Here is a 16,451-nt window from a genome sequence, read left to right on the forward strand (position 1 = left end):
ATTCACGCAACAATAAACGGAATTAACACTTTAAAACCTACAAAAATTGTTTAAAAACGACTACCGGCCACTAGGATGCATGCATCCAATTTATTCCCAGGTGGCTGAGGCACTCTTTTGAGGCCACCCTTTATATCTCAATAAATTTTTTAAGCCCGTTGCATGTAACGGGTCAAATTACGCCGCACTCACGCGTACACTCAAATGAGCGCGGCACCCATTTGAATGCGTCCCGAGCGCTTACTGCAGTGGACTGTAGTGATTACTTTAATGTGAACAGATTGATTACTTTTCAGTGTATTCAATTTTTAGCGTTGTTAAGTTTGCCAAAAACCATAAGATGGATTTTCAAACTATCAAAGAGATATTGAGATTACATTCTTATCAAAAGTTTATGACATGTGACAAATTTAAATGCTAATTTTCGGTATTCGTAACTCTTTTTCCATATTTGTATTTGAACAGTGAATTTTTAACTTACCCCCATATTTTCCCTGACCGCAAGCAGATCCTGGATGCAACATTTATTAGCAGAGTACTCACAGAGCGTTTTCGTTTCGCTTATGATTTTTCCTTATTATAACGTTTGTTACTACATGTTTTACAGGCAGAAATAACTATTCCCTGCTTTTAATAGACGATTAATTCAGGCATCCGCATCAGTGAGGCAATAGGATCGACTTTTTCTTATGTCCTTAAACGTTTGATACCATGTTAGGTAGACGCATATTAATCTTGTTGGCCGCATTGGTGTAGGTTCTCAAATTTGCTATCTGTCGACCGAGACCAGAACCACATGTCAAAGAAAAATACAGAGATTGCACGTCATATATCTCTTGTGTAATATACCAATAACATCAATCCCTTGCAATAGGTAGAAAGAGAAGTATCTGAGTCACCTGTGAAATTTTCACAAAAGCTCAAAGCAGTTTTGCAGCGCATTTCTACTGCGCACCACGTGCGATTTCAAAAATGGCAGATTTGTTGACGCTGATTAATTAAATTAAAAGCATGGGTTGTTATTCTACTTTGAGCAACTGTGAATGACGATTGTTAGAAATATTTGCTATTTGGGTTCCATTTCTATCAGTTACATTACTTCTATACTTCTCTCATTTATCTAAAATATCATAAACAAGGTAATCATTTAATTTTTAATTTCTCAGTTTTCAACGCAAGTCTATGTTATTTACATTGTCTTCGTACACACCAAGAGCAGTACGCAACTCTCGGCTCATTTAGAATTTAAAGAAGTGTAAATGGAGCGACAGCTCACAGCTAAGCCAAAGCCCCTATAATTTAAATCTAAATTTCCTTTCCATTTTCCATTCCATGTTCCATATAAACAATTGTTTTATGTTTCTTATTGTTCCTACTCTCTCCTAATCATCAAACTAATTATTGCTAACTAATACAAAAACAAACAGAGTATTAAGTATTTTGTTTACTGATGGCTAAAGAAATAAACGAAAATTTCATCAAAGATTGTCGAGGTGAACACGACCTGGACGCGGTTCACCCCCGATTCCAGCCAGAAAACGAGGCCGAAGCCTTAAAGTACCAGCAGGAGCATTATTACTACTGCGAGCAATGTAATCTCTTCTTTGCTCCCAGTGTCACGGCCTTGAACACCCATTTCAGAAAGCCAGTTAAGGTTCACAAGTCTTGTGGGTCATGTTTTTATTGCAAAGGACAAGTATTTGAGTATACAATAAATGGGAGTCCTCGAGTGTATCATACTTGCCAAAGAAAGAGTAGTTAGTCAAAGGATGGTGACATGTTCCTGCAATTTAAAAGTTTATTTTTTTATATTTAATTTAGTTATTATGTATATTATTAATCTGCTTTCCAGAAAGTATTTTTAACAATCTAAAAAATTATTTGAAAATTAACTATGCACACTAAAAGAAAGAACATTTATCTTCCTCTAAAGTTTTCAATATTAAATGCTCCAGGTCATCAGTCTTTTATAAGTTTGTCAAACAAAATTCAGTTCATCCAAAACATTAGACTCTTTGTTTATAGCCAAATCAGATTTTAACTGGAAGGTACAAAGTTGACTGATCACTTAAATATGAATCAAAGCTGAACAGACTTGTACAGTTAATGTGTTATGTGATAGAAACATCTCAGATAACCTATGAGTTAAGAGTCCATTTGATACACATGCATCATATTATTTGACAAACCTGGCGTGATTGTGCAAAACTGATGACAAAATATTACCTATAGACCAGATCTAATACTTGAAAATTCTAAATTTCTCCAGGGTGATGATTCTCAATTTTGTGACAAATGAAGGGCTCTTAAAAGAATAACAAAGAAAAAAATGTTCACCACTCATGCCCGTATTATAAGAACACTTTACTGATTGATAGCAGTAGAGAAAATGTTTTCCTAATTTTATGGAAAAAGAGTAGTGCAAGCAAAGGTTACTTGATATCTTATCTTATTGTAGTTTTGAGTGTGTCAATTACTCTAATATCAGTCTTCTCAACTGCGCTTAATAAACTGTAGTATTACCTAAAGTTGCCATTTTGTTAAATCTGAGAGTACCATGAGACTACGAATCTTTGACAACGAAGTTTGTACCTGTTTAAGTACCTTAGAAACTGTCAATATATATATATATATATGTTTTGTTTAAATAATACTTTTATTAACCAAAAATTTTTAATATATTTACAAAGCGTGTCTGAACAGAGCCATAAATTCAACCATGTATTCTAGGTCGCAAAATATGACGAAAATTTCATGTAAACATATATTAAAAGGCACTTCGTTTTCGATATACAGAGCGTGAAAGGTTGGTTTTTTATTAATATTTTTGAAATATTTTGAGGTAAATTGATAAAATATTGTATTTTCTTATAACTTTGTACTCTTTCTGCGTTTCTGTATAGAAATTTATACATTTTCGAGGAGTGGGTAATGCAAAGGAGTAGCACTTAAAAAGTATCTAAATGTTTTTTTACTTAATTTTATTGACGATTTTATAGAAAAAATATTAAATTTGAACATTTTTACATAAAAAAGGTACTCTTGTTGTCTTGTTGTCCAAGAGTTTTTAAGAAAATTGAGATTTAACAAATCGGTAAATTTCAAACCCGTTTTTATTCATTTTCTTTAGCAATAATTGTAATCAAACACTGTTCTAGTGATAACAAAATACCACCAGACTTTATTCATAAATATTGCCATATACGGAAATGTAAAAAATATTTTTTTATTTCAATTCAAGGCCAACTGGGTTTTAAATCTGATGTTTATTTAATAAAACATAATGTTCACCGATTTATTAAATTTCAATTTTCTCGAAAACTCTTGGAGATTTAGATTTTCACCAAGAATATTTTTTTATGTCAAAATTTTCAAATGAATACTTTTCCTATAAAATTATCAATAAAGTTAAATACAGAAAAGTTTAAGTACTTTTTAAGTACCACCCCCTGTATTACTCGCCCCAGGAAAAATGTGTCAATTTCTTCATAGGGATTCAAAAAGAGCACAAAAAGTTATAATAAAGTACAAAATTTCATTAATTTATCTCGAAACATTTCAAAAATGTTAATAAAAAAGTATCCTCAGGAACCAACTTTTCACATCCTGTATATCGAAAACGAAGCGCCTTGCGATATATGTTTTTATGAAAGTTTGTAGTTAAATTTATGGTACTATGTTCAAAGACACCTTGTATAGTTTTTGTATTTCCTATATCAATATCCCATACCACAATACATTTCTTCCTCTAATACAAAACACTACATAATGATGTCTTAATATAATATGATGCCACTGTTGATTCATTAAGCAAATCCCACGCGAAATACCAGTTTTAAATAAGTTTTATAAATATTTTACACACATTCGCAGGTTTGTCGGTGCAAAATTTCTTTAGTAACACACCAACCTCCACAAGTCTAAAACGTTGGGTTCCGCTTTCGGTTTGTGGTTTACGTGCTGAACTGGCTGGTTATTTTTATGTTAAGTGGCTTATGTGTGATTAGTGGTTTTATATATAACTTGAAGGCCATTGCTTAGGAGACGCATATCAGAAGAAGAGATGTCGTTTTGGTCAAGTTTTACGGGTAAGGGAATTAAACATAGATTTTTGAAGAGTTGTAATGAAGAATGTTTGATTAAAGTCCAGTGACTCACCAGTACCATCAATTTAAACAGCGCGTGGGATATGTTTTGGCTTCCAACAGAAATTGAAAAACTACGTACGTTAAACTTTCAATTTTCTGTGATTAAATTAGACCTACTCCAATTTTTAAATTAGGTCCTTCACCAATACTCCCAGGTAACGATAGTCCGACTAATATTACTATAATTCAATAGTTAGGTGCAACACTCTGTGATTACAACGGCGCATATTATGTTACACGGTGGAAAGAATCGCAGTTGGAGGATATATTGAAATTATTTGAAAACGTTTACTAGGACCAAGCCTTACAAAGCAAAATATTGCTAGTTTGGGGGTAGTTTTGCATTGCATTCCCCCGATTTTGCCATAATGCCCAAAAAAACAATTTCTCCCTATGCTGATGTTTTCGATGCGTGTCGTCAGATTAAGGTCCTTATTCCTCCTGGCAAGAGCACTATATCATGATCGGTTTATCCAAATTTGCATATCGTGAGGAAGGAATCTGCAGTAAAGGCAGAATTTTAGGAGGTGTGGGAGTGGATGAATTTTGAATGCGTCTATGAGAATTTATGACACAAAAGTTGCGCGCTTAGCGACATGCATACAGTCAGTGAAATTTATGCTGGCAACTCCCAAAACGGCCAACAAAACGTGCGTGGATGAAAATCGATCCTCTTGTCCTAGTTGAAACGCAAAACATGAAAGATGTGAAGGTTTAGGTCACACCGTAGACATCGTGGAACCTTCTCCACCGCGAAATCGATATTTCTGTCTTGCTTGTGCAATCGTTGTATGGTCGTTGGTCACTACGGTCACAAGTAATTCCGCGCGATATTGCGGTGCGACATTCCAAAACATTAAAGCCGGTTCAAGTTTATGTAGTTTGAAACTATAATTAAACACTAACTGTTAATGCGACTATTGTTCGGGTAGAAGTGTTCCCGTCTGCAGAAATGTTTGGTAAGTAAAACGGTTAATTAGATTCTTTTAATTTTTCACTTTGTGTCGTAACCATCACCAGAGCACGCAAGGTTGGTGAGTCAGAATAATGCAGTAGTTTGCTCATAATGTGCCATAATAATTCCCACTACATCGATTTCGTTTATGATTATTATTGTAGTTTTTAATGCAATTTAATCGTAACTGCAGAAAGTTAAGGCGAGAAACAAGTGATTGGGCAATTTTTTCCAATTTGAGGCGATATTGTTTATTTTTACCTAAGCGGTTGCACTCAGGTTATGAGCAACTCGCTGCTCTATATAAGAGGTCCGCTCCTTCGTAGAGTGATTTTGAATCATTCAATCTTCAGCACTGATGGATGCCAGGCAGTCAAACCTCTTTCTTTGAGCCTGGATCAATGCAAGAATTCTTGACCCTTCAATTCTTGCTCGTGATCCTTTGGTTGACCCTTGAATTGAGTTCTGATGACTACATAACCATTAACGGGCGTATTAAAAAAACGGTAATTGCTACATTATCGGTACGTTTGCTAAACGTTTTCAAGACAAACCTTTAAAGGCTAAACAACGCCTTCTACATAACGTCACTTTATTAAACGACTATTAATTATTTATCTACAGAGTGTAACACACCATCGTGGAGATATTTCAGGGGACAGTAGTACTCTGAAAAATACTTTTAAAAAATACTAATAGACCCGTGGTCAAAAAGGCAACATTTTCGATATACAGGGTGGCAAAGTTTCACATTTATTTTCAGATTTTACGAGGACGTTTTCAACAGTTTTTATAATTTTCTTTTCCTTTAGATTTATTTTAATTTTAAGAAATTTGATTAAATGTTAAGAATTGCTTCAAATTGTTGATCACTGAGCCGGATGATTATTTTTTCCTCACTTCTCTTAGATTCTTAATTTGCATTAATAGATATTTTTGCAAATTATACGAAAATGGTAAAAGGTGCAAAAATATTGCAAGAGACCAAATAGCCAAAGAACTGAAGAATGAATTTATATTTGGTTTCTGAATTCACACAGGGTGTTCTAAAAAAAGATACAAACCATAAAATAGTACGTGACCTAAAAAAACATAATACTCTATGTATGGCTACCGACGATTTTGACATTTTGTTGTAGAAAATCTTAAAGAACATAGATATATGAAATTTCAAAAAATTTAACTCGACGCATACGTGAAAATAATCAAAAAATGACAAAAAATATGAAACTTTGCCACCTTGTATATCTAAAAAGGTGCGTTTTTTGTTACAGGTGTGCATTTTTCATTATTTTGCCGAGTGCTATCGACTTATGAAACATCTCCATGATAGTATGTTACATCATGTGTATGACCCTGTTGACTTGTGACAAAAAGGTGGTCACTTAAACAGTGCTTTTCTTAGTGTTATAATTTCATAAGTGTCATTTGCATATATTTTCTATCACTATTTAAATCGACGTGAAGATTTTCGATTTATTGGCGCCTCGTTAGATTGATTGGCCACACAATCTTTAGCTCCTCGGGGAAAATAATCATCGTCATTCCCGATCCGCCGCCCTACTTTCATTTCAATTCGACTTCGTCCGCTGTAATCTACAACCTTCCCCAATTCCTTTTACAATAAATAAGTAAATTATACCATATTGACGAACCAGTTCTAGGCAGCCTTGAGGTGATGTTAAAGACTGAATTGGAGTGACATAACAGCGAAGATATGCAATGTGATATTTTTAAAGGCGCCGTGTTTTTCTCTGAAATCCAGCAACACAATTAGCGTTGATTGTTGGTTTTAATTTGCTGCGCATTAAATTTGAAGCTGATAGTGAACGACGAAGTTGCATTTCCCTGCTAAAAATAAATGTTTGTTAAGTGTATTGAAAATTATTTCTCAATTTCAGCCTCCTTGAGAAACTGGGGGAACCGAATCGGGCAGCTCTTCACCAGGAAGAAGAGTGAGGATATAGCCGAGGAAGTTAAGGAGGCCGAGAACAGGGTCGAAGATGTTGTGGAGGAGAGGGTTAAGAAAACCGACGAGGTTCTTGAAAAAACCAAAAGCGATGCCCAGAAAATTGCTCAGGAAGCAGGTAAACTTGTTAGCACACGTTTTACAAAATACCCGGCAAAGAAATATATTTTTAGCTGAAGCTGTTAATAGAGCAAAATCAAACCTAAATGAAGATCTCCAATGCGTAGGGCAAAATATTGACAACAAGCTCCAGGACGCATCTGCAGCCGCTGACCAAAAGAAGGCCGAACTTGCCCAAGCTGCCGAAACTGAAAGGAACAAGATCGTCAGTGGAGCTCAGAACCTCGCCAGAACTATTAAGGAGGCTGAACAGACCGCAGTTGAAAAAGCCAAAGCTGCAGCAGAAGCCGCCAGAGCCGAGGAACAGAAACTTATTCATGAAGCTCAAGACTTAGCAAGCAATGTTAGTAACAAAGTCAAGGAAGCCGAGGCTGCAGCTGCACAGAAAGCTAGAGATGCATTTGAAGCTGCAAAAGCTGAGGAACAGAAACTTCTCCATGGAGCTCAAGACTTGGCGTGGAGCCTCAGCAATAAAGTCAAAGAAGCCGAAGCTGCAGCTGCTCAGAAGGCTAGAGACGCATTTGAAGCTGCAAAAGTCGAGGAGCAGAAGCTAATCCAAGGAGCTCAGAACTGGGGCAGAAACGTTGATAACAAGATTAAAGACACGGAACAAGCGGCTGCTGAAGGGCTGAAAGCTGAAGGCCAGAAATTAGCTCAAGGGGCCCAAAATTTAGCCAGTAACATTGATAATACAGTTAAAGAAACTGAGCAAGCTGCTGCTGAGAAAGTTAGAGCTACCGCTCAAGGGGCGCAGGACTTGGCCAGAAGTGTGGATAGTAAAGTTAGAGAAGCTGAAGCTGCAGCCGCTCAGAAAGCGAGGGAAAGTGTACAGACTGCACAAAATATTGCCCGTGGCGTTGACAACAAAATAAAAGAGACAGAGCAAGCTGCCGCAAATAAAGCCCAAGATGTAGTCTCTGAAGCTCAGAATTTGGCTAAAGAAGCTGAAGAAGCAGCTGCACGTAAAGCCCGTGAAACTGCTGAAGCTCTCGAATTGGGAAAACAACGACTTGCCGAAGGCACTCAAAATATAACCCAAAACATCGACAGCAAAGTCAAAGAGGCCCAAGAGGCTGCCGCTGACAAGGCTAAAGAAACCACTGAATCAGTCCAAAATCTAACCAAAAATGCGGATAACAAAATAAGAGAGGCAGAACAAGCTGCAACTAGCAAAGCCAAAGAAATCGCCCAAGGAATTGACAGCACTCTAAAGAATACACAAGATGCTGTAACTGACAAAGCCAAACAGACAATAGAAGGTGCCCAAAATTTCGCCAGAGAAGCAGACAATAAACTGAGAGAGACTCAAGAGTCTGTAGCCAAAAATGTCAAGGATGCAGCAACAGCTCTAGCGCAAAGTGCGGATGCAAGATTACATCAAACGCAAGAAGCGGCTGCCCAAAAGGCTAAAGAAACAGCTGAAGAAGCGCAGAGTTGGGGTAGAAGTTTCGATGATAAGTTGCATGACATTGCAGCTTCCGCAGAAGCTGAGAAGCAACGCATTGCTGAAGGTGCTCATCATTTGGCGGAGAGCATAAACGAAGGTAAGTGGTCAACACAAGTTTATAATAGTTTATTATTCATTAGTATTCTGCTTTAGGATTCAATTCTTTTGGTAATGCAATGTCCCAACGAGCACAGCAAGTGAATGCAGGCCTCCATAACGCAGAAATAAACCTGGAAAATAAACTTAGACAGACTGCCCAGAATGCCGACAACAAGTTAAAAGAAGCTGGCCATGCAATTGACGAGTCTCATGGACTAATGGAAGAAAGTAAGAAAAGGGCGCATGCTGGTATAGATGACCTCGCTGGTAATATTTTCGGGAAAAGTTTGCTTCCCAAAGAGTAAATTATTTATCAGCTTTTTGAAAGAAGTAAATAACACAGCTGACTGAATGGAAAATGAAATACGAAAACTTTATTTTAAAAAGGAGAACATTTAATTACCTACCTATTACTATTTGCTAAACTCGATCCCAGAGTCAATTATTGTGCCTATGCGATATTTTTAAACAAGGAGAGATATATTTTAGAAGCTGAGTTTAAATTTATTTGCTATTGCATTAAAATAGGATAAATCCTTTGAAGTTTACTGTAAGTATAGTTGTTGATTCATTTTCGTACAGACCGATGCGTAGAATTTTAAATTTAACATTAAGAATGAGATTTATATTTTTAGATGTGTTTCATATAAGTAATAAAATGCTATTTTAAAATTATGGCATTCCTTTATAGTCACCACAATAACAATAAATTTAGAGACATGCAAATTTATTAAACAAACTAGAAAATTGGTAGAATAAGAGGTCAGCATTATTGTCCAATTTTGTATAATACACAAGCCGAATCTTTCGATTAGGTTTTTGTTATGTTTTGTATTTATGTAATTAATCGTTGAGCTTGAAAATAAATGTCTACACCAATTTATGAGGTTTCTTTTCATCAAGATATGACTATTGATATACGTTGACAAGCATACACATTCAACTATACACTATTTATTACAAAAACTCACTTGTAAGAGATGGAAAATAACATATTTTATAATACATCATTTAAATATGTAAAAAATTTAATTTAGCTTTATTTTTTCTCACACCTCAAAATTATAATTCCTTTATCTTTGACTAGTATCCCTAGGTCTATAAGGGATATTCCTACTTTTCATTTCTCTGATGATTCCATTTGGTAGTCTACCAGATACTGAGATGGCGTAAACTCCTTTACAAAAACGATCTGAAACAATATTTTTCTAAGTTAGTTTCACCAATTTTCCTTCTGTTAATGTTTCAAATTATTCTCAAGCTCTTAAGTTCCCAAACTTAAGTGCTTTGAGATTATTTTGATAACACATTAAACTGCTTAAAATTCTAGTATAATCTACAGTGTGTCCCAAATAGGTAAAATGACTTCTAAAAAAAAAAAAAAAATTTTCAATTTAAAATTCCATTCTTGGGGATCCAGCTCTGTATGGTGGATTTAAAAATAAAACATGTACCAACCCTTCTGCGAATGGGGGAATAGCAAGCTTGGATCATATATTGTTGGGGTATCCTATTAAGATTTCCTGTTTTTGCATTTATAAAATGTTCAAACGGTTGTGTTTTCTTAGTCTTCCGAATATCAACACTTCATTCGATTCAAGCCTAAGATAGTAGTAGCTTTAACATTATTTTTAAATTGTAACAAAATTAAACTCTAATAATATATTTCAGATATCGTGGCTCCCAGTTGACTGTTTATGATCGCGTATAGTTTTTTATGTGTGACTATTTTCTCTTTTTTCAGTAGAGAGCTTGGGAACTGATTATCGATTTTCTACATTCAATAAAATGTCAACAAGGAATCAATTACCCTGGCGAGATCTAATAGCCTTCTCACAAAAAGTCTCACAACTTCAAACATTCAGTCAATATTTCTCAAAATATGCAAATATTACATCGTTACTTTTAGACAAGCGATATGCATATACTATCGTCAAAAAGTAGAGAAACAATTCAAAATTATCAACAACTCTGCAAAAAATGATTTGAAGAATTAATCGTCCTGTGTACAAAATTGATTTCAACTTGTAAGCAATATTTCTGTATATGAATACTTACTAGGAGAGAAATAATTGACAAATTCGGTGCGACAAAAAGTAGAGAAACATTTTTGTTATAGCAATTTATTCGAATAATTCTCCACATTGTACGCAGTGGTATTGAAAATGTCACACGGTTACACTTTATCTAAAGATATTAAATTAAAAATTATAGAAAAATTCAATAGTGATGAAAATCAGGCTTCAATTGCTAGACAGTTTAATCTCAATTAAATTATTAAATCAACGATAATCAAAATCAAAAAATAAATAAAATTATTTCACCTTTTAAACGTTGTCGAACAGTAAAAAGCCTTAGGAAAATTGGAAGACCTAAAAAAACAAAAGCCCCGCTAAAGACAGACTAATGAAAAGATTCGTTGTAGCAAATGCATTTGCATTTTTCATTACAGCAAAAAAAATTTCAAGAAATATCCCTTTCGGTTCATAGTATTCGCTATTGCTTAAGCAGTATGGGGCTTTATGGAAGGCGTCCAGCAAAACTTCCTTTTATTTCTACCAAAAACCAAGCCGCTAGGCTTACATTTGTAAAAGACTATCTTGACTGGAATATTTCTAAATAGAGGACCATCCAAATAGTAAACTAAGTTCAACTTATTTGGATCAAATGGAGTGAAGTGGGTAAGACGGCCAAAACAGTGTATGCTAAACCTTAAATACATATTACCAACAATAAAATAGGACAGAGAAAATGTTATGGTGTGGGGATGTTTTTTAGGCCTTTCAGTTTTTCTAGGACTTTTCACTGTTTCCCGACGTTTAAAAGATGTAATCATTTTATTTATCACATATCAACTGAAATTAAACCGTCCAGCAATTTAGCAAACTAGCTTGCTTTTCATCACTATTGAATTTTTCTGTAATTTTTAATTTAATATCTTCAGATAAAGTATAACAGCTCGGTATTTTCAATACTACTCTGTACAAAAATTGTAGAAAATTATTCAAATAAATTGTAACAACAAAAATGTTTCTCTACTTTTTCCATACCAAATTTATCAATTATTTCTCTCTTAGCAAAAAAATTAAAAAATAAATATTCATATACAGGAATTTTGTTTACAAGTTGAAATCAATTTTGTATACAGAACAATTAAGTCTTTAAATAATTTTTTGCAAAGTTATTGATAATTTTGAATCATTTCTCCAATTCTCTGATATTGTATATGTATCAAATTAAAATGTCTTTATTAAAGATATTACTTACTTATTCTCTGCCACTTTGCCACCCAACTGTCTTCTGGACTCATTAAAGCAATCATCCTAAAAAACACAATTAAATGAATATTTGACTGCAGTTTTATTAATTATTTAGTGAAGGAATAGAGTTTCTTCTGAGTTTTTCACACATTTACTAGGTTTTCAAGTCCATTCAAAGAGAATCATATTTTAAAATCTGTATGGGTTTACATGCTGATTTTCAAGTCAGTTTTCAAGATTGAGACTTTCATAAAAGACACAAATGACTAACATATGCCATTTCTGATGTTGCAATAACTTTCACATAAACTAAATTTGATACAAAAGTGAGCCTGGGTATAAATTGTGTAAATTGGTTGAATTTAGGATTCATCAGCATGACATGAGAAGAGAAAATTGAAATTCACAAGTATTTACATGGTATTTCAATCCCTATAGGATCTCAAAACTTGGTGAATCAACCCTGAAGTAAAATGGAAAATGAACTTACACGGCAAAATTTGAAATATTTTCAAATGCATTGTATGCGAACATATGAGCTTCTAAAAATTGGAGTAATGACGAACACAGCATGTAAATATACAACAATGAAATGTTAAATTTTGAAGGTTTCAACAAGGATTTCTTACCCATCAAAATTGGAACTTGTGCAGTCATAAACATTGTCCTTATTGTTTTTCATCCTCAGGAATTCATCGCAATTGTCACATCCCTCATATTCAAACTGGTCAAAAGACTACAAGAGAATATTATTTTATATGTTGCTCTCTTATCCGATTTTCCAAACAGCAACAATGACAAGAGAATGATAGGGAACAACAGAGTATAAGTCCAGTTCAAGGTTCATTTCATACTAGGAGTTAAGCATTGTTAATGCTCATCCTTAAATTTGCTCAAGTACCATTTCAATGCATAGAAGTGAGGTACTCAATTTTGAGCGAACACACTGATTACTTTTCATTCTAACAAAGTTTGAGCTTTACTTGAGAGGAGCCTGAATGTCCCTGAAGTATGAAATGACCTTTAAATTTCACTTGCAATTAGTTTTAGAATTAAAGTCAAAAACAAAAGGTATGTGGGTGTTCTTACTTTAATTAGGGAACACACCAGACAGGCTCTCAGACCCCTCAGGTCTTTTGGGATGGTTTCTAACGTCATTATAGATGGTAGAGAAATGGCAATATGTAAACACAATATTTTAATAAAATCGTTTAAATTTAACGTTATTATCAATATTTTGTCGGCGCTAAAATTGGCTCAAGCTGAATCGTGATAAACAAACCACAGCCACCAACAAATAGGGATGTCCAAAATGTCGTAATGAATCGATTCAATTGAATCGATTTTTAACAATTAGATCGATTCGATTCAAGAACCAGATAGACAGAAGCGACGACTCAAAAAGAAAATGTATAATATAATTAAAATCAAAACGCTTACATTTTCTGATACCTATTATTTTGGCATGTTTTATAAACCAACTTATTAAAATTTTTAGGCATTCTGGAAATTGAAAACAGAACTTTAGTAATCTAATATTAAAAACATATTAATTATTAGAAGTCTTCGCAATGTCTCATATTAGCTGGCTACGTTCGGAACTGTTCGGGAACCTACATGGCACTTTCATTTCATTAAAGGAGACAGACACGACAAGCGTGTCAAAGTCACAATCGAATCTATCAAAACAAATCAAATGAAATTTAAAAATTAAAATCACACGGCATACGAAACATTCCTTGAAGTATACATACAAACTTAATAACTTTTTAATATGCTTGATAACGTTAAACACATAATTTTAGTATTATCCGGCAAAGGAGGGGTAGGAAAGTCAACTGTTAGCACGCAGTTGGCTTTAACACTCGTCAAAAGGGGCTCCAAAGTAAGTAGTACTCTATCTACTGTACCTAGAACTTACACATCTCCCCTTAATTTTATTTATGATTTAGTTATGTAGTTAGCATGTACCACACAAAAATCAAGCAGGTATTATAAACCACATGCACTTCAAATGTGAATGCTTCTTAAGTAACACCCATCACATATGTATGTAAACATCTGAACATACAACATTGTGAATTATTATGAAAAATACAGGTTGTTTCCTAAGTATTCTAAAATATTTCACAGGGTGATTGCCCAGCTCAAAACATAAGAAAAGTTCATATGATCATAGGTCTGCAAACGCTTTGTCTCCAAGATACAGGACATTAAAAATTAATAGTTGTTTTCCATACTATGTATCAATTTGAAGAAAAAAGAATCAATAATATTGCTGTGTTAGTTAAAAAATGCAACATTATAAAAAAAAATTATATAATAAAATAATTGAATTATACTAAAGAAATTGCTGAAAATTACCTCCACTTGCTAGTACACATGCTTCAGCTCATCACCTAAGAGATTCCTGCACTCGTCCAAGGATATCAGGATTATCACAGACATTGTTGAAAGCATGTAATATTCGATTATCCAATATTCTTTTCTTCTCATAATGTTGCATTTTTTTACTAACACAACAATATTAATTATTCTTTTTTCTTCAAATTGATACATAGTACAAAAAACAAATATTAATTTTTAACGCCCTGTATCTTGGAAACGAAACGTTTATGACCCTATGATCATATGAATTTTTTTATGTTTTGAGTTGAACAATCACTCCATGAAATATTTTTGAATACTTAGGATACACCCTGTAAAATAAATCTTAGAAATAGCAAATTTAACTAAGAGGCTCGCACACTTCAAACTAGTTTTTATTTTGTACGCAATAGTAATAGTAAATCAGAGTTAAGGGATAAATGGCAATTTAGATCAAACTATAAATTGTACCTATTTTTTTCACCGATGCACTTGGCTTTGAACTTTGATTCATCTATTGGTGATACAGTCATCAGTCAGAGAAATTGAAGTGAAGATATCTTAAAATCGCTGGGAATTCATGCTCATTTTTGTATTTCTGGGAGAAAATGAATACCTAGGCATCACAGAAGTTTTGTATAAAAATCCTAAAGGGGGTTGGAATCAGTTGTATATGTTTTTTTGGTTCACAGTCTATAATTAAAAATTTCATTAAAATGCACCAAAAGCTACATTTACGGGCAATTTTCTTAAAATCTCTTTATACCGAGGCCTTTTTTATATATTCCATAATAAATAACAACTTTGTAGAAATGTGTCGGCTTTAGAAAATATTTCTTTTTGAATTTTCATTCGCCTCTATTTCATTAGGTGGGCTTATTAGACATTGACCTTTGCGGTCCCTCTGTTCCATACCTGCTGAATTTAGAAGGCAATGATGTGCATCAATCTGATGGAGGGTGAGTTAAATATAGAGTGAATTGAGGGAAAAATACATTCTCTACTTAGATGGGTTCCTGTTTATGCAGACCAAAACCAACAATTAGCAGTAATGTCCATTGGATTTTTGTTAAATAACAGAAATAGTGCAGTCGTATGGCGGGGTCCCAAGAAAACTGCAATGGTTAAACAGTTCCTCACTGATGTATGCTGGGGAGAGCTTGATTATTTAATTATTGGTAAAAAGTTGTCATGGAGTAATTAAACATAAAACAATTTTTAAATTATTCTTGCTTAATAGACACTCCTCCTGGGACTTCAGATGAACACATAACAGTAATGGAGAATTTAAAAACTGTAAAATGTGATGGTGCTATTATAGTGACCACCCCCCAACTGATGTCCATAGAAGATGTTCGAAAGGAAATAACTTTTTGTCGAAAAACAGGGGTACATTTAATAGGTCTCATAGAGAATATGAGCGGGTAAGAGTTGCATTTAAAACGTAGATTACAAGTTTGAGTGCATAAGAATTATTGCCAGATTTGTCTGCCCACATTGTACAGAGTGCACAAATATATTTAGCAAAGGAGGTGGTGAATCTTTGGCAGAATTAGCTAAAGTTCCGTTTCTTGGAGCGTTGCCAATTGACCCTCGTGTGGGGGAACTATTGGGGAAAGCAGCAGTGACTGAGTTGCCAGAATCACCAGCCGGAAAAGTGTTCAATGATATCGTAAATAAAATAGTTGTGATGATTGATCTTAAAGCTAAGTGATTTATTAAAATTATCTTTAGTTATTGTTTTATATAATTTTGTGAATATTTTTCTCATCTTCATGATTATTTTTTATGAAACATCTTTGATTCCATTTATTAATACATATGAGGATATGGGATCACAACTATACAGGGTAGATTCCAAGCCTTTTTGGATTCTATAGCTTCCTCCTTTGACAGTCTCAACAACAGGCCTATGAAGTAAACTTGTGCTATTTTATTATTAAAAAAAAAAATTATTTCTACTGTGGATGACCTATTGCCCAGTTTTTCTTTGTAAATAATGCGTCACGCACAAATAAGAGTCGTTGGAAGAATGAAATTACGTACTATTTTCAGTTAAAACTCACTGAGCATAACGTTCACTTTT

General features: G+C 34.0%; 4 protein-coding genes across 6 annotated transcripts in view; 3 read left to right on the forward strand and 1 right to left on the reverse strand.

Moving 5' to 3' along the window:
* The window catches only part of sturkopf (lipid droplet associated hydrolase sturkopf), a 79,859-nt gene that overhangs the window by 13,082 nt on the left and 50,326 nt on the right, over positions 1-16,451 (forward strand). The window lies entirely within an intron of this gene.
* On the forward strand, positions 3,745-9,617 carry LOC136416881 (M protein, serotype 24-like). Of its 2 annotated transcripts, none has more exons than XM_066402294.1 (4): positions 3,745-4,088; positions 7,005-7,190; positions 7,246-8,736; positions 8,793-9,617. In XM_066402294.1, the coding sequence occupies exons 1-4, from the start codon at positions 4,064-4,066 to the stop codon at positions 9,041-9,043; spliced, it is 1,953 nt and encodes a 650-aa protein (XP_066258391.1). In that variant the 5' UTR covers positions 3,745-4,063; the 3' UTR covers positions 9,044-9,617. The 2 variants fall into 2 exon arrangements, with proteins under 2 accessions (XP_066258391.1, XP_066258392.1); XM_066402295.1 differs by lacking the exon at positions 3,745-4,088 and adding an exon at positions 4,726-5,107.
* spt4 (Transcription elongation factor subunit spt4) lies at positions 9,759-13,246 on the reverse strand. Its single transcript, XM_066402359.1, has 4 exons — positions 13,088-13,246; positions 12,628-12,734; positions 12,006-12,061; positions 9,759-9,930 (listed from the first exon to the last, which is right to left on the reverse strand). Exons 1-4 carry the CDS (start codon positions 13,154-13,156, stop codon positions 9,812-9,814), a joined length of 351 nt encoding a protein of 116 aa, XP_066258456.1. The 5' UTR covers positions 13,157-13,246; the 3' UTR covers positions 9,759-9,811.
* Positions 13,708-16,094, forward strand: Nubp2 (NUBP iron-sulfur cluster assembly factor 2). 2 transcript variants are annotated; one of them, XM_066402179.1, is made up of 5 exons: positions 13,708-13,883; positions 15,236-15,324; positions 15,374-15,543; positions 15,606-15,789; positions 15,836-16,094. In XM_066402179.1, exons 1-5 carry the CDS (start codon positions 13,773-13,775, stop codon positions 16,077-16,079), a joined length of 798 nt encoding a protein of 265 aa, XP_066258276.1. In that variant the 5' UTR covers positions 13,708-13,772; the 3' UTR covers positions 16,080-16,094. The 2 variants fall into 2 exon arrangements, with proteins under 2 accessions (XP_066258276.1, XP_066258277.1); XM_066402180.1 differs by having other exon boundaries at positions 15,848-16,094.

The sequence above is a fragment of the Euwallacea similis genome, chromosome 25 (genome assembly GCF_039881205.1).
Source record: "Euwallacea similis isolate ESF13 chromosome 25, ESF131.1, whole genome shotgun sequence".
Classification (NCBI taxonomy): Eukaryota; Metazoa; Arthropoda; class Insecta; order Coleoptera; family Curculionidae; genus Euwallacea; species Euwallacea similis.